This window comes from Tasmannia lanceolata, unplaced genomic scaffold (assembly GCF_043159265.1).
Source record: "Tasmannia lanceolata isolate RefF3 unplaced genomic scaffold, GAP_Taslan_0.1 ptg000018l, whole genome shotgun sequence".
NCBI classification, from domain to species: domain Eukaryota; kingdom Viridiplantae; phylum Streptophyta; class Magnoliopsida; order Canellales; family Winteraceae; genus Tasmannia; species Tasmannia lanceolata.
The window spans coordinates 31,333,648-31,352,500 of NW_027518695.1; the positions used below are offsets into that span (position 1 = coordinate 31,333,648).

An 18,853-nucleotide genomic window follows, 5' to 3' on the forward strand; every position below is an offset into this window, starting at 1 on the left:
GCGTTGTCTTTCTGGGGTATTCCCGTACGCAGAAAGGCTATCGTTGCTATAGCCCTCGTCTGCGTCGCTGGTTTGTCTCAGCTGATGTTACGTTCTTTGAGTCTAAGGCATTCTTCCAACATGGCGCGGCATCTTTCACCCCTTCTCTCGAGTCCGAGGTCTCGCCTTCCTTAGCAGATCTACCTGCTTCTCTTCCGTCATCTTCTGTTTCCGTGCAGCCAGCTTCTGCAGATTCTACTTCTTCTGCCACATTGGAGAAGCCAGCTCCACCTAAAATTACACAGCAGTATCAGCGGCGCCATGTTACAGATAGGTCTCTTCTACCTCCTCTCCCACAATCATCTTTTGAGCCGATGATCCCTCTCTCCCGCTCTCAGGTATCTTCTCTTCCGCCTTCCTCTGTTGTTTCTGATTCTCCTATTGCATCTCGTACGAGATCCCGTTCCACTGCACATCTTATTTCGACTTTTGTTTCTTATGATAAGCTCACCAGTACCTTCCAGAGCTTTGTTTCCTCCTTGTCTTCTATGTCTTTACCACAGTCAGTGGCGGAGGCTCTTGAACATCCTGGCTGGCGTGATGCTATGAACCTAGAAATGGGCGCTCTTCACAGTAATGATACATGGGATCTAGTTTCCATACCCCCTGGTGCCCGTCCTGTTGGTTGTCGGTGGGTTTTCTCCATTAAATACCTCCCTGATGGTACTGTCGAGCGCTTAAAAGCATGGTTAGTCGCGAAAGGATACTCAGACTTTTGGTGTTGACTACACTGAGACCTTCAGCTCAGTTGCGAAAATTCCCTTTGTACGTGTGCTCCTGTCTCTTGCTGTTAATCATAGCTGGCCCCTTCATCAGCTAGATGTAAAGAATGCCTTCCTCCATGGCGACCTGACTGAGGAGGTGTATATGGAGCAACCACCAGGGTTTGTTGCTCAGGGGGAGACTTCCTTCTACGTGTGTCGCCTACGCAAGTCACTCTATGGCCTCAAACAATCTCCGTGTGCGTGGTTTGGGAAATTCAGTGAGGCAGTCATGCGCTTTGGCATGAAACAATGCGTAGTGGATCACTAAGTCTTCAGTTATCACTCTTCAGCTGGGTGTATTTTGTTGATAGTTTATGTGGATGACATAATCATCACAGAGAGCAATTCACAAGGTATACAGCGTTTGAAAACCTTCTTGCAAAAGGAATTCTCTACTAAGGATTTGGGTCAGGTATTTCTTGGGGATAGAGGTTGCTCGTTCTTCTAGAGGCTTGTTCCTACCACAGAGAAAGTATGTCTTGGACTTGGTAAAAGAAACAGGTAATCTTGGAGTTAAACCAGCTTCTGCACCCATGGATCCTAATGTGAAACTCGTTCCAGAAGAAGGAGAGTTGTTGGAGGATCCTGGCAGGTATCGCAGGCTTGTCGGTAAATTTATATATCTCACGGTGACTCGGCCAAATATTTCATATGCTGTTGGAGTTGTCAGTCAGTATATGAGCTCTCCACGTACTTCTCACTGGGCTGCGGTGATACAGATTCTCAAGTATTTGAAAGGGGCTCCAGGGAAGGGATTGATGTTCAAAAGACATGGCCATATGAAAGTTGAAGGCTTCTCTGATGCAGATTGGGCTGGATCCCCAGCAGATAGACGGTCCACCACTGGGTATTGTACATTTGTAGGTGGCAATCTTGTTTCATGGAAGAGTAAGAAGCAGGATGTTATAGCTAAATCCAGTGCAGAGGCTGAATACAAGGCAATGGTACAGACAAGCATGGAACTTATTTGGCTACGTTCACTTCTTTCTGAAATTGGCTTCATTTCATCTTCTCCTTCGCAGCTTTATTGTGACAACAAAGCTGCAATATACATTGCTAACAATCCAGTCTTCCATGAGCGCCCCAAACATATTGAAGTGGATTTTCATTTTATCTGTCAAAGAATTCAGAAAAGAGATATTTGCACTGTGTTTACTCAGTCAGGGGACCAATTAGCTGATATGTTTACAAAGTCCTTAAATAAGTCAAAATTGAGTGATATATGTAACAAGCTAGGAATGTATGATATCTACATTCCAGCTTGAGGGGGAGTGTTGGAATATGATATCTACATTCCAGCTTGAGGGGGAGTGTTGGAATATGTAACTTGCCTAAGGGCATTTAGGACTTTGTACATTCCTTTATGTTTTAGTATAAAGATATGAGTCGGGGGGAGATTACCCTAACTCATTCATTTCTCTCTCTAAACTTTCGGTTGACAAAAAGCATAAAAAATACAACGACCGCCATAAACAGCATCAAGATCAACGGCCATAAAAGGAGCATCTCCCCCTGAAGTAGCACAATGGCGAGAGCGATCAAACAGGGCCTCCCCTTGAATGAAAGCACGGCGAACAGATCCACATATCAACGAGCAATGGAGGCACCATGGCAGAAACCAGCAATAGTCCAACGAGCAAAATAGGCACACCAGGGGCGCGCACATGAGAAACGACGATGCACCACGAGCAGGAACCTCATCTAAGCAGTACCACGCCAATAGAAGCTAACCACCGATAGGGAAACCATCAGAGACAGGGTTGACGGGGAAACCGTTGCCAGAAGATAAGAAGAAGAGAAAGAGGATAACCAACCAATCATGGGGAAACCATCATCTGGAGACAAGGTCGACAGTATGAACATCGTCGCCTGAAGAGAGGTTGATGGGAAAACCGTCGCCTGGAGATAAGAAGAAAAGGGGAAAAGATAACCAACAAACGATGGGGAAACAATCGTCCGGAGACGAGGTCGACGCCATGAACATCGTCGCCTGAAGAGAGCCGACCAACGATGGGGAAACCATCACCCGGAAAAGAGAGGGCGACGGAAAAAGACTGTCACTTGTAAGAGAGCCGACTAATGATGGATATGGAAGCCATCGCCCGGAGAAGGATGGGTAAGATAACCAACCATGGGGAAACCATCGTCAGGAGATAAGGTCGACGGCATGAATATCATCGCCTGAAAAGAGCCGACCAACGATGAGGAAACCATTGCCCGGAAAAGAGAAGTCGGAAAAAGATCATCGCTGGTAAGAGATAAGGCATAAAGTCGGACAACACGAAGAGATAAGGCATAAAGCCGGAAACTAATGCATAAAACTACACCAAGAGAAGACATGAAAGAGAAGACACATGACGAAGAACTTACGGAGAACGCAACAACTCTCCCTCGGGCGAGACTACATGAGTCGGGAGATGACAAGAGGAGGACAATATCTAGACAACACGAAGAGGCATGAAAACAAGACAACACTCCCTCAAGAAAACAATACTAAAACAACAAAGAGAACTATATGAAGAAGAAAAAAAGACAACAAAGAGGACAAAACCACGAAATAAGACAACTAAAAAACTACAACACTCCCCCTCAAGTTGAAGGTCCCTTCAACTTGCAACGAAAAAAAGACAATCAAGACACCACACCTCTCTCGGACATTTCATCGACCACTTGGTGTGCGCCTTGAATAACGACCCAAAGGAAGAGAAAATAAAGAGATTTTGAGGGAGTTTGGGTGTATTGCGAGCTATTTGGTTTCCCCAAATGGGATGGTGGTGAGAAAGTATGGTCCAAAAGGGGGGTTTGAGATATGATGAGTTGAGAGTGGGAGTTTTCAGTGGAGAGCCAAAGAAGCAAAAAAAATATAGAAAAGAGAAAATAAAGGGTTGGAGTGGAGATTTAGGAAGTCAATGAGAGTTTTGGGTGGAGATTAGGTTAATGAGAAAGAAGAAATAATGTTTACGGCAATAGAGAAATGGAGGCTAGGAGTATTTCCACTTTTTTTTTCTGAGAGTTACATCAAGTTGGAGGAGACGTGGGTCTTTGTTACGGCAACCCAAAAAAAGGGTTGCGCACAAGATTATGAGAGAGAGAGAGAGAGATAAATCAGGATGTGGAGATTTACAGCAACCCAAAGGGGTTTGTCGTAAATAGATAGATAGAGAGAGAGTATACTAGAGGGAGAGAGATTTTAGGAGGTCACGGCAAACCCAAAACTAGGTTTGAATAAGAGAGAGAGAGAGAGAGAGAGTGCGAGAGACCGAAAGAGAGGATGAGAAATTTTAGGGATATGATAGGGAGATTTTGGAGGAGATTGAGAGAGATATTTGAGGGAGAGTTAGAGAGATTTTAGGGTGGAAAATCAGGGTTTATGGGTTTCCGTAGACACCCATACGCACGAGAGAGAGAGAGAGAGAGAGAGAGAGAGAGAGAGAGATGCCGAGAGATGAGATGGGAAACGTGGATGGATACACTATTCTTCTTTCCTTCTCCCTAGGATCTTTGCTCTGATATCATGTAAGAAATGGAGCTAGGGTTAGAAGAGAGGAAGTAGAAGAGGAGTGAGATGATGGAGCGTCTCCCTCCCCTAGGGAGCTCCTCATGTAAATGATGTATAGGCCCCAAGTAGGGCATCCAATGTACAATTACTACAATACCCGTAATCTACGAGTAATGACTAAACTACCCTAAATACACGTTATTCAACACAAAGTTTATTTCCTTATGCTCCACAACAAAATGGAGTATTAGAGGGAAAACCGACACTCATTGGAGGTCTTTAAGGTCTTGCTCCTTGGAATGAATGTTCCAAAGACCTATTGGGATGAAGCTATTTTGACCATTATTACCGAAAATGTCTAGAGGAGTGAATTGCGCTTCCTGGGAAGCGCATTACCGAAACGAGAAACTGATCGCTTCCCCAAAAAATGGGAAGCGTGTTTCCCAAAATTGAGAATCACATCTCCGGTTTTAGGGGAAGCGCGACCATTGTTACAATTTTGGGAAGCACGTTTCTATTTAGTGGGAATCGTGTTTCAAGTTATACGAGAAACACGCTTTTGAAATCAGAAACATGATTCGCACCTATTTCAAATTGTTTTAAAGAAAACCTATATATAACGGATTTACCACATACGACACCAATAATTTATGATATTGCAAGGGGTATTTACGCCTTTTATACTATATAACCCTAAAATCAGGGACTCATGGTTATATAAAATATATCTCTCTTAAACCTAACCCTTTTCGATTTTATCTGAGCTCTGAAGACACTCGAGTCCCACCCAGCTCCAGGGATGATTCCCGAGTCCCGATGCCAACAGACATCTTGGAGGAAGTGCAAGAGGAGGTACAATCTCACACTTGAATAGATATAATTAAAAGAAAAGATTTTAAACTTTCGACCGCCGGTGCGAACACAGTGGTCTCTAACCAGGACCAGGAACCAATTCGAATTTGGATCTTGACATGTTGGTGATCATCATCTTTGAGACCAACCGTGTAATCTTCTTATATGTTTATTCGTTGATACACTATTCCCATCCATCCTTCCTTTCCCTGATCTGTTCTGTGTATCTGCGCAAGGGAAGGAGAGAAATGATCCGTGCAAGCTCAAGAGAGCTTTGAGCCATCAGTAAGTTGCTCGTTTGGATAGACAAACATGGCAGCTCATCAGAGCAGGCCAACCACACATAGAACTATTCTACGACCAAGACATCCCTATTATCACGCTGCCCGGAGAAAGAGAAGAAGAAAAAAATAAAAAAATAAAAGCCATATTCACTTTTCAATGAAGATATTAGTTTTGTAAATATTTTTTTTTAAATGGTAGTCAAATATATTAATGAAAGGACCGAAATGGTCAAGGTACACAAAAATAAAGAGAATACAACATCAATAAAAACTACAAAGACAAAATCATGGCGAGAGAGAATCAAAGAGAGCTAAAGAGTCCTTAGATACTCCTTCTCTAGCCAAACTATCTGCAACCTGATTAGCCAATCGCCGCACATGTATAAACTCTACCTGCACGGGTCTCACCCAGTCAAACATCTCATCGAACAACCTGTCAAATCTCCATGGAGGTTTATGCACTCCTTTGAGCCATTTAGTAACATTTGATGAGTCTCCTTCTACCACTATATTATAAAGGTTTTTTTCTTAATCAGCTCTGGGCCTTGGTAAGCAGCATGCACTTCTGCCTCCGACGCGTCGGACGTCCCAATAGGCCCTGAATAAGCCCATAGAACCACTCCCAACTCGTTTCTAAGAACTCCCCCAACACCAGCAAGACCAGGACTCCCCAAGCTTGAACCAATGAAGTTAAGCTTTAAGGAGCCTGGCGGAGGGGGTATCCAATCTTGAATCGTCTTTTGTTTTCTCTCCCTGCTAACACAAATGTCCATCCACCTCTCCCAAAGGTCATATGTAGATACAAATTTAAATGATGGGAGAACTTTAACTAAGAAATAGATAATGCAATCACTTTAACGAATAAGACACGTACATTATATGCAGATACAAATTTCTAGCCACATAATGTGGCTAGAAAAGACACGTACCATAGAATTTTGCCTCTTTCTGTCCACTGATTAGCCTTCCAACTTAGTAGCAAGTCTAGAAGGGATTTAGGAAAAAGCCAGGATATACGGTAATCTGTTGACCAACTTGCTCCGTATGTCTCTAACAAACTTGCTATGAATGAATAAGTGATTAGCGGATTCCCCTGCCTCCATGCAGAGTGCGCAATGATCAATAATAAGAATCTTCCTTTTTCTCAGGAAGTCCACCGTCTGAATTCTTTACTTTAGGGCTGCCCATCCAAATGTACCCACTCTAGGAGGGACTGGAATAGTCCACACTCTAGCCACCCTAGAGGACGCTGGACTAGTCACCAAATGAAAGATAGAAGGAACAACGACGAGGAAGAAGTGAATGTCCTTTTGACCCTAAGGGAAAGAGAAAGATAACTTAATATCTTTGTATTTGATACGACTAGAGAAATTGTGTAATAACTTTGATATTTGAATTTTGAAATTTTGATAAAGACTTGATAAGACTCAGTAAAAGTTTAGTTGATTATCATTCTGGATGTTTAAATCTGTTCATGGATTGAATGTACTGCTTAAATTGAGTGACCAGACACTTCATGCTCCTAAATATTCTTTAAAGAATACGTGAACCCTACATTTGCACTACTCTTTCTGCCAAAACTTATCTACTTGTCACCACTTGCCACTAATGATACAAGATTTGCAATTTCACACCACCAAAATTATCTCATGCTCTAAAGAAATTATACATGATGCTCCTCATAATATGTCCATGTCAGCCATGGCTTTAAATTTCTACCGATATGTGTTATTTCAACTAAAATATGTTGAATTTCATGAGGACGGAAGTCAGAAGTAAGTCTGAACCGAAGTCTGATGTTTGATTCCTTGCAAGCACCCACATAACCAGAAATTCAACATATCTAGGAAATGTTAATGCCCATTTCGTTAATAAGATGAGTGACTTGAAAAGTAACAGAAATGACATAATTATCAGCTTTCAAAACATACGAAATATCAATGTTTAGAATGAACTATACTATTCTAGACATGCATGACATCGCATGTCACTAGGTCTTTGACCTTGTGAAACCATTATAGATGGTTGTTTCTGTCGACAACAAATTCCGCATAAATTCACTAACACGAAATTTCGAGGACAAATTACAAAGAAATTATAATTAATAGAAAATGGTACAACTTTCTACGATCCTCTGATTAACGATTAAGTTGGAGAAGTCAACGATTGGTGTGTTGAAGACGAGGTCTTTCGCAGCGTGATTCTCGTTCTTCGATGTTTGAAGATGTGCGAACTTCACTCCGGGCTTCGCGCTTTGTCAGCTGTGAAGATGTGCGAATTTACTCCAATTAAGGGTCTTTGTGGTGGCTTGATCTTCTTGGAAGTGTTCTTCAAGTACTTGATTGTTTTTTTTTTTTTGTTGAGGGAGAGCTTTTCTTCTCTTGGAGCTTTCTTTGGATCCTTCTTTGTCTTCTTGCTTTGGTTCTTTTGATGTTTCTCTCCCTTTGCTTGCTTTCTTTTTTTTTGCTATATCTTAGAAAAGAGAGAAAATGCCATTATATACTCCATTCTAAAGCAATAACTACCTACAACCACTTTGGATAGTGGTGTAAGTGGTTGTGGGTCCCACTACCTCTATTTTTGGGTTTGGTGGAGCTAAGCTGTATTTTTGGGTTTGCTTGCTACTTAGAGGGCCTCCCATTTGGGCTCAAGTAGGACTATTTACATTTTGACCCTTGTTTACGGGTGTAGGACCCACTTAAGAAAATGAGGCAATTTTGTAATTTTACACGGACAAATTTTTGATGTCCACAGTTTCATTTATGTGATGGTTTCTAAGTGTGTAATTTTACTTATTTTAACATTTCCTCAAGTATTATCTCAACTTTTCATTGTTTCCATGTACTTGCATAAACTTCTATGATTTTCAAAATATTTTCATGGACTTCCATAAACTCCCACAAAATACTTTCGCTTTTGTTAAAACCGAAACTGATGTTTGAATCCTTGATGCAGGCTAAGAATTCCAGTATGAAATATGCAAGCAGCATTGGCCATGCAATCATCAATGGATGAATTCACCATGGCATTCATTTGCCAATCTTGTAATTTACCACTAATATATTTACTTTTACTTCATCAAATAAAGTAAAAGATAAATAGCCTAAGACCATCAAATATATAAATGAATCATTTTTAAGAGTTATTGTTGAACACATCAGCGTATAGTGCTGGCATTTTCTTAAAAAATTTAAGGGCTTAAAAATGTTTTAACTCACTTATTTTAGAAGCTTTATCCAATTCAAAATTTTCCACAAGAGCTTTAGGAATTAACACATCGAGCATTTTAGTTCACTGTCATATTGTAGGAACTCCAAGCATTCTAGGCAAAAATGGATTATACATAACATGAGAAATATTGTGTTAATTCATAGTGTACACAACAACTGCAATAAGTACACTCATATGCATGTTACCTTTTTTAAAAAAAAATTGACAATTTTATTGAATGAAGCGTGAGACAAGTTGTCCCTACCAACATACAAAAGTGGACTAAGTCCAAGTACATTATAGATAAGGGTTATTTATAAGATCCTCATACAAGTCCTAACTAACGGTGCTATCTACGTAGATGTGTAAATTGTGGTCTCCTCCTTTAGCACCCCCGCTTTAGCAAGGACATCCGCCTCTTCATTAGCAGATCTTATCCTGTGTTCAATTCTTGATTGCAGAGTCCTCATTAGATCAAGTACTTATGCTATTATATTCTGGAGATGCCAAGGTCCTGGTGAACTACACGATGCCCATCCTACCGCATTTGTTGAATCTCCTTCCACTATCAACAGCCCCAAGTTCTTTTCAGAAACCCATCGCAAGCCAAAGAGCAAGGCCTTGATTTCTGCCTCATTTGCATCGCACTGTCCTGCTGGACATGAGAAGGACATGATTACTGATTGGTTGATGTCTCTGATTAGGCCTCCAATTCCTCCCTTGGCCGGTTTCCCCACCGAGCTTCCATCGAAGTTGAATTTAAACCATCTTTCCGGCGGAGCCATCCATCTGGGTTTGGGGTTAGTTCGAATAATTCGTTCCCAAATGATTGCCCACCAATTCCTTATCAAGTCACCCCATACGGTAACTTACTTTTATTCTTTGCCCATGAAATTAGCTCCATTTTGGTGTCCGTAGCCACTCGCCCCAACGATCTTTGCCGGTCTTTAAATATTCGCCTATTACGCTCCTTCCAAATGCTCCAGACGATTGCATAAGGGATAGTATCCTAGAGAATTTTGCCAATCTCTCCAAAGGGGCCTCCCCTCCAACTAATGAGAAGGGTACTGATAGAATCCTATAGAATTCGGACAGACCCAAATTTGATAAGTGAAAGGGCAATGCAGCATTAAATGGTCCAAAGTTTCCTCATGCTGATGGAAGAGGACACAAACACTAGCAAGACTAAAATGTCTCTTTTTCAGGCGATCGCAAGTATTAATCTTCCTGTGAATAAGTGTCCACCCAAAAGCAAAACTAAAATGTTACCTTTCTAATCCAATAAACAAACATGCACCAGTCAAGGATTGTGTTGAAAATGTACAAAAAAAGTGATGATAGTAACAATGTGTAAGAAAATTTTAAGAATGCAAAAAAAAAACACACAATTTTCATCTTTGTGTTGTTAAGGAATACGCTGCTTCATATTAACCGATTGGGTTGAATAGCATTGCATAAGCAAAGGAATTTATCATAGTGAGCAAATTGAGAATTCTTAATTTGGTTAATACTTTTTCTCTAGAAAATAAACTGACATCCTTACTGTTTGCTGATTTCTTCCTTCACCAAGGGGTGACAATCATTCCCAAACGCCTTTAGGGTATGAAACAAGAATCCACTGTGTGTAACAACTGCAATCTCTTTCTCTTTACGTGTCCACAACCTGGATAAGTGAAATAAAACAAAATTTGATAAGAACTCTCATGAGATACTCAACTTGCCACAGCTGTGTAGAAAACAACTAGGCAGATTTTATAATCTTTTGGGGGGAAGCTGAGGAGTAACGAAAAATGCCCAAAGCAGCTATATCTTTGTCTAATTTGATACGAAGATGAAAATTAGAACATCGAGAGAATTTGAGTAGGATTTCATTATGCAAAATCAGGATAGCATGAGCATAATAATAGTGGTCAAGATAGAATGAGCAGAAGAACAATTAGGGGCTTGGTTTTCTGGAGGTAAAGGCATGTCTAATGCCTTATGTTGGAGACGTAAAGAACATAAAAGATCTTTATAAATGCCAGGCACTGAATTTGAAGCCTCTTTATTGTTATTCAAGTAGCTGCATTCTATCAAGATTAGGGTTGAAATAAGGACCACGGAAATCTTCAATTATAATGTTAGCCTTAAGGTTGGGGACGTGGATCATGAAACACATTGCCTTAATAGAACATTGAGTATGAACAAATATTTTGAGGAAACAAATAGTTAAATTACAAGGATATTCTATTTTTTTGAGACTTTAAACTGCAGGGTCAGAGATTGTCACACAGAGCAAAGCACTACTTACAACCTCTCTTGCTAATCTATGGGCTATGCCATTTGCCTCTCTAACAATGCGAATGAAGGAAACATTTAAATCTTTAATAATATTGACCATTTCATCTAAGGTATCTGCAAGCCTCCAAGGCCACGAGGTATAATGTGAAGCCCGCCCAACTAATCACATCTGAGAAATCGCCCTCCATCACGAGTATAACTTCCATACCTCTTACAGATATGTGAAGACCTACTTGTGCCTCCGCCTCATTTGTGTCTTTAGATGTAAGGAGCGCCCCCCCCCCCCCCCCCCCTCTCTAATCCTAAAGAAACCACCCTTTTAGACTTTGGTACCCCAATGAAGTTCCATCAAAGTTGAGTTTAACGACATTTCATTGATTATAATGAGCACGAGATTGAACAGTTCAGATATTGGCAGAAAAAATTATAAATTATTTCGAGAATATTTCACCATTCCAAAATACAGATTACCATCGATCACAACAAAGATCCATAAAGCTACAAGCAGAGATAAGAAGAAAATGATGCAAGCAAAGACATAACCTGCTGTAGAGAGAGGAGCACGAAGAGCTCTACTGTTCCTATGACAAAGAGTAGGATTTAAGGTAAGTCGTTGACAAGGAAGACTTCCAAACTTGTATCCCAAAGGACAAGAAAGACTTCCAAACTTGTATCCCAAAGGAGTGAATATAACAAGAGACAAGAGATCCCTCTCAAGAAATGTGTTGGTATCTTCTACCAAGATACGTCTTCCACCAGTTACCCATGGTAGGTATTTATAGGAAAAACTTAGACTCTTAACATTCATGTAACATTTACTCCCCAAGCTGTCCATCCTTGGAGTTAACCATTTACAATAAACGTAAAGATTATCAAGAGTCCCAAAAATCACCACTTACACATGCATAAATTCAAATACTCAAGTCTCATTCAACCACCATGAAAATTTAATAAAGTACATGTAATGGCGGCTAAGTTAGCCATTGATGTACACCAGTACATGTGCATGCACAAGCAAGGATTTAAAAGTCGTTGTCGGCTTCAGCCACCACCGAAACTGAAATATTTCGGTTTTGGCAGAAATTCAGCTAAAATCATGTAAAATTTGGTAAAAAAAATTTCAGTATTTTATAAAATTTCGGTGGGAATTTACAAATTTTAGCCAAAAATTCGGATTTCCTAATTTTTGGCTAAAATTTTGTAAATTCCCACTGAAATTTTATAAAGTACCGAAATTTTGGCAGAAATGTTAAAATTTCGGTAGAAATCTTGTAAATTTCGGCGAAATTTTGCCGTAATCATGCAAAAAACCGATTCAATGTACTTCAGTTTCCGATGAAACAGATTCGATGTACTTTCGGATTCGGTCCAAACCAAAATTTTGAGTTTCGAACGAAATTTAAAACTATGTGCACAGGGTCAAGCACATAAATGATGAGACTTTAATCATGGGAAATATCTAAATACTTATCATTGTACGTAACTTGGTGAAGTGCATACAATGAGCGGTCTTGATTTATCCACGTACACATAAGTTCAATCATTTCTATTTTGATCAGTTAGGGGATCTCATGAGACTGAGCAGACGTGGATTAACAATACAGTCTCATTTATAACATAGGGTGTCCCTTGATTGCATAAGATAGCACATCACCACTATGGCAAGAACTGATTGACATTGTGGTAGATCATATTCTTTTATTTTATAACAAAATGTGCAATGTGTTAGGCCCCATAGACACTGCCTTTGTCCGAGAGCCCAATCAAACAACAAAGGCAATGTCTGGCCTAGTGCAAGTCATAAAATACATTAAGCTACCAAACGCATTGGAGTAAGGAATATTCTTCATGGCGAGCATTTCATCTTCAAATGAAGGAGACATGTCCTTAGAAAGTTTAAGACCATGTTCCAATGGAACTTTAGAAGAAGGTTCGTCTTTAATTTGAAACCTTTTAAGAATCTTTACAACAAAGTGTTCTTGGGACAGCTTGATAGTTTTATTTTACCAATCCCGAATGATATGTACTCCTAATCAAGGTTTTAAATTTCGGTTTCGGTGTCGGTTTCGACCATCACCGAAACGTTTCGGTTTCGGGCTGAAATTTTGGCCGAAATCATATAAAAATATGATTATGATTTAGTTTATTTTTTAAATTTCGACCGGAATGTCTAAAATTTCGGTGTCAATTTCGGTAATTTCAGTTATTTTGGTGGAAATTTCACAAATTTTGGAGGAAATTACAACATTTCGGTGTACATTTTTCAAATTTCGGTGGAAATTTTGTAAAAAGAGTCCAAAAATGAAATTTTGGTTTAATTTTGCCGACATTTTGGCGAAACTTCGGTAAAATTTCGGCGAAATCTTGTAAAGAAACAACTTCATGTGAATTTCGTTTCGGTTTGTGCCGAAACCGAAATATTTCGGCCAAAACGAAACTTTTCGGCCGAAATTTAAAACCATGCTCCCAATAAAAGGTAGCTTCACCAAGATCTTTTCTTTCGAAAATTCTTTTTAACCAATCTTTGACTATAGCTAGTAGCATGGTGCATCCACTAACCAAGAGAAGATCATCAACATAAAGGGATATAATAAGTGTTCGACCCCCGCTAATCAAGAAGCATATGCATTGGTCAGGCCCAATGGCACGAAAATGAAAGCTTCTTCATTTGGTGTCCATTAAGGAAGGCCGATTTGATGAAGTTCGATATCAAGGCTTAATACAATAGAAACTAGTATGCGAATCGACTTAATCTTTGTCAGAGGAGCAATGTTTAACAGTAGTCAAACCCCTCTGTTTGGTTGAATCCTTTTTTAACCAATCTTGCCTTAAAACGTTCAATGGTTCCATAGGCACTAAGGTTCTTTTTAAGGATTTTACCTTGTAGTAAATCAACCAAAGTCTGTATCGTTATGAAGTAAAGATTCTATTTCATAATTAATTACCTTTATCCACATACCTTTTTCTGGCATGGTGATGTTATGCGATCATATGCAATCAAAGGGCACCCTATGCTATAAATGGGATCGTATTGTTAATCTATGTATGATCAATCTCATGGGATACCTAACCAATCAAAATGGAAGTGATTGTGCTTATATATAAATGAATAAAACTAGACCGTTCATTGTATGCACTTCACCGACTTACGTCCAATGATAAATATTTAGATATTTCCAATGATTAAAGGCTCACCATTTATGTGCTTGGCCTTGTACATGCACATGCATATAAGCATTATATGTACCTTATTATGTTTGCATGGACGTTGAATGAGACTTGAGTATTGGAATCCATGCATGTGTAAGTGGTGATTCTTGAGACTCTTGATAACCTTTAAGTTTATTATAAATGGTTAACTCCAAGGATGGCCAACTTGAGGAGTAAATGTTACATTAATGTGAAGAATCGTGTTTTTCCTATAAATACCTACTATGGGTGGCTGATTGAAGACATACCTTTGTAGAGGAAGCCAACACATTTCAAGAGAGGGATCTCTTGCTTTATTTACACCTTTGGTGTACAAGTTAGCAAGTCTCTTCCTTGTCCTTCAGGATAGCTGGCAACTTGATACCTTAAATCTCATTTTCCATCATAGGAATGGTAGAACTCTGCCTACCTTCTTCCTCCAGCAGGTTACATCTTTAATTTCATCGTTTTCTTCTTATGGATCTTCGTTGTAATAAACAGTAATTTGTATTTCGAAATGTGAAATATTCTCATAATAATTCATACATTTTTTTGGTAATATCTTATGTTGTTCTATTTATCTTGTCCAAATTTCAATATTGCGGTTGCCTTTTTTTTAGATCAAATATTGTGGTCGCCTATTAATTTTCACCAAAATGAACAAAAAAAACAATCTAAATATTTTTGTTTACATACCCACAGAAACGCATAGCGAAACCAAAATCGTACTCCTATAAGTGGTATACTATATCAATGTGTTATATAATTATATTGATATGAATTTCATGTGAAATATGGCAGATGTATTATGTATAAATAGATATATGAATTACAAGTGAATATTGTTTGTTCTGAATTTTCAGACATACACGATAGAGCAAGTCACTAGGGGTTCGATGTTAATAAACCATTATGGATAACTGTCATGCTTATGTGTTGGTTTCTAGGGGTTCAATGTTAATAAACCATTATGGATAGATGTCATTCTTATGTGTTGGTTTCTAAGTGTGTATCTCATATCACTAGGTGTGTGATGTTTTTAAACCATTATTGGTAGTTGTCTTGCTAAGTGTTTGTTTCTAAGCGTATTTCTGCTTATACAATCATTTTCCCAAGTTTGATCATAAAATTCTATCATTTGCATATGTTTTCATACTGTTAACTTACCAAGTTCTCCAAAAGCTTAAGCTGTTGGAGAAAGGCGTTATTTATTCTTTTATACTTTAACACTCCCCCGCACGTGTGGCCCACTTGGCAAACACGTGGTCCCACTTTGGGCTGACCATCGCATGTGGATTTTTGCTATCCGGGAGGTTTGAACTCGAGACCTTTGGTTCTGATACCATGTTAACTTACCAACTTCTCCAGAAGCTTAAGCTTTTGGAGAAGTTGGTTAGTTAACACATACGTTTTTTTTTTTTTTTTAAGGGATTTCTGACGAAATTTTCCACCGAAACAGAAACAATTCTGTTTCTATGGTGGTCGAAACCGAAACCAAAACCAAAATTTAAAACCCTGGTTTCTACCCCCTTAAAAATAGAACTCAACCATCCTTATTTTCTTCCCACTAACTATTTTGAACAAGGATTAAAGGCCACCTTCAGAGGAACATCATTATATCACGGGTGCTCCCAAACTTGACCATATCACAAACACAACCTATAAATAGCTTTAACAAAAGAGTTAGCCACCTCTTATAACCTTACAAATCCAACTCTAAAGACCCTATGTAGATTTGACGCTCCCATCTCTCTCCACACCTCTAAACTACAACTCCCTTCATCCTTATTTAAATCGCCATAGACAACTTCCCAAGAAGTGATTAATTCATTACTCTAGAGCTTCTTGTCGTGGCTCCTTCCTCATTTTTAGTCTGCAAGACTGCCTCCCAACATACCATATAATACTTTTTTACCAATCTCTATCAATATAGGGGAATTCCTTGCGCAAGTTTTTCCTGAGGAGGAAATCATCTACCACTTCTTAATTTGATGAACTAGCTTCAAATAATGATATTCAATTTTTATAGTCTCTGGTGGAAAACCCTAAAACTTTCCTCAGTAAAACTCAATTAATTATAAGTCTCTTTTATGATAATAATGATATTCTCAACAGTGGGCCCCTTTACCTTGAACGTTCCTTCAATATTCCTCTCATTATAGACCAGTCAAAGAATCGATACAAATGTCATGATCAAAGACTGAGCCCCTTATCTCCAATGTCTTCGCTCTCAGACCATCAAAAAGATTTGTGGTTGTTATGGAAACTCAACTCAACTAAGCCTTTGTCCCAAACTAGTTGGGGTTGGCTAATCAATACTTTAGAAAATTTTCATGAAGAAGGTGAAAGAATCTACTCGGCTCAAATTGAGTAAGTCTAATCCTGACACTAGTTGGGTTCGTCTACATGGATCATTTTCTTCCATTCTCCTATCTAAGGTCATGTTCTCTTTTATGTTCCTAGCCATCAAGCCTTTCCTCATGGTTTCTACCCAAGTTGTTTTCGGTATGCCCCTACCTCTTTTCACTCCATCAACTTGGCACGAGTCACTTCTTCTCACTGGAGCATCCTTCTCACTGGAGGATCCAAAGGCCTACGTTGGATATGCCCAAACCATCGTAAGCGGTTCTCTCTCATCCTCTCCTCAATTGGTGCCACCCCCACCTTTTTACGAATGTCTTCATTTTAATTCTATCTAACCTTGTGTGGCCGCACATCCATCTAAGCATTCGCATCTCCGCTACACTCATTTTATGTACATGCTGCTTCTTGGTGACCCAACATTCTGAGCCGTACAGCATGGCTGTCCTCACAGCTGTCTTACAAAACTTTCCCTTCAACTTAGTAGGTATTTTACGGTCACACAGAATTCCTGACGCATGCTTCCACTTCAACCAACCTGCTCTTATTCTATGGTTAACATCATCTTCAATCTCTCCTTCCTTATGTAGGATTGAACCAAGATAGCGAAAGATATCCCTCTTAGGTACCTCCTATCCATTCATATTTACTACACCTCGCCCCGCCTCCTTACATTACTAAAATTGCACTCCATATAATTTGTCTTAGTCCTACTTAGTCTAGGACCTTTGGATTCCAAAGTAGTTCTCCATAACTCTAACTTGGCATTAACTCCTGATTTGGTTTCGTCAATTAATACTATGTCATTTGCAAATAACATATACCACGGAACCTCATCTTGGATACCCTCTGTAAGTTCATCCATAACTAGCGTAAAAAGATAAGGGCTTAGAGCTGATCCTTGGTGCAGTCCTATTGTAATTGGAAACTCACTACACGTGTCATCCGTAGTTCTGACACTAGTTACTTCTCCATCGTACATATCCTTAATCACATCAACATATTTAGTACACAATTTTTTCCTTTCAAGGATCCACCACATAACACTCCTTGAAACCCTATCATACGCTTTCTCCAAATCAATGAAAACCATATGACGGTCATTTTTATTTTCTCTAAATCTCTCCATTAACCGCTTAATCAAGAAGATAGCTTTCATAGTCGATCATCGGGCACCAAACTGATTCTCTGACACCTTAGTCTCTTTTCTTAGTCTATGCTCAATTACCCTCTCCCAATGCTTCATGGTGTGAGTCGTGTGACTCATTAGCTTAATTCCCCGGTAATTGGTGCAACTCAGAATATCCCATTTATTCTTGTAAATAGGTACTAATGTACACTTCCTCCACTCATCAAGCATCATCTTAGTCTTCAAATATTATTAAATAATCTAATTAACCAAACCAAAGCCACATCACCCAAGCATCTGAAAGTCTCAATAAGAATACCGTCGGGCCCCATAGCCTTACCTAATTTCATATTTTTCATAGCTACTCTTAGATGTTCGGATTCAACGAACAAACCTCCGACGTTATCAAGTTCTCCCAAATTCGCTACGGGTTCTCCATTAAACAACTTATCGAAGTAACTTCTCCACCTCTCTTTAACCTCGTTTTCTTTTACTAACAATGGTTGATTCCCATCTTTAATGCATTTTATATGATTCAAGTCCCTACTCTTTATTTTTCTCATTTTAGCAAGCTTGTAAACATCTTTTTCGCCCTCTTTTGTCCCTAACCTGTGGTACAAATCCTCATAGGCCTTGCCTCTAGCTTCCGCCTTCTTAGCTTCTTTTTTAGCCAATTCATACTTCTCAATGTTCTCCTGATTCCTACACTTATGCAAACATTTATAACACTCCCTTTTAGACATAATCGCCTTTTGGACCTCCTCATTCCACCACCACCTATCTTTAGACAGCGGCCCACTTCCTCTAGAGTCTCCAAGTACCTCTCTAGCCACTTTCCAAATAAAACTAGGCATCTCATTCCAGATAATATTAGTCCATTCGTCACGACTCCAAGGCCCTTCTTTAAGCAATTTATCCTTAAACATATTTAGTTTTCCCCTTTGAGATCCATGACCTAGTCCTCAGATGTCTTAACATCTCTATTCACCAAAGGTTTTAAATTTTGATTTCGGTTTCAGATTTAGTCGGGACATAAACGAAAATGTTTCGGTTTCGGTTGGAAATTTCAGTGGAAATCTTGTAAAATCACATAAATATATGAAAACATGTGCAAATAATAGAATTTTAAGATGAAACCCAAGAAAATGCTAGAATATGCATAATTACATACTTAGAAGTCATCAGATATGCAAGACAGTGATCCATAACTTGGCTTTAGCATCTCCTCCCATACACTTTAAAATAT

At 39.2% G+C, this 18,853-nt stretch overlaps 1 protein-coding gene across 1 annotated transcript in view; it reads right to left on the reverse strand.

The window, feature by feature from the left end:
* Window positions 1–18,853, reverse strand: part of LOC143850923 (Phosphoglycerate mutase family protein) — a 47,693-nt gene that overhangs the window by 9,950 nt on the left and 18,890 nt on the right. The window contains exon 8 of the mRNA XM_077360211.1: window positions 10,192–10,311. Coding sequence (XP_077216326.1) covers window positions 10,192–10,311 — 120 coding nt within the window. The remainder of the gene's footprint in view (window positions 1–10,191; window positions 10,312–18,853) is intronic.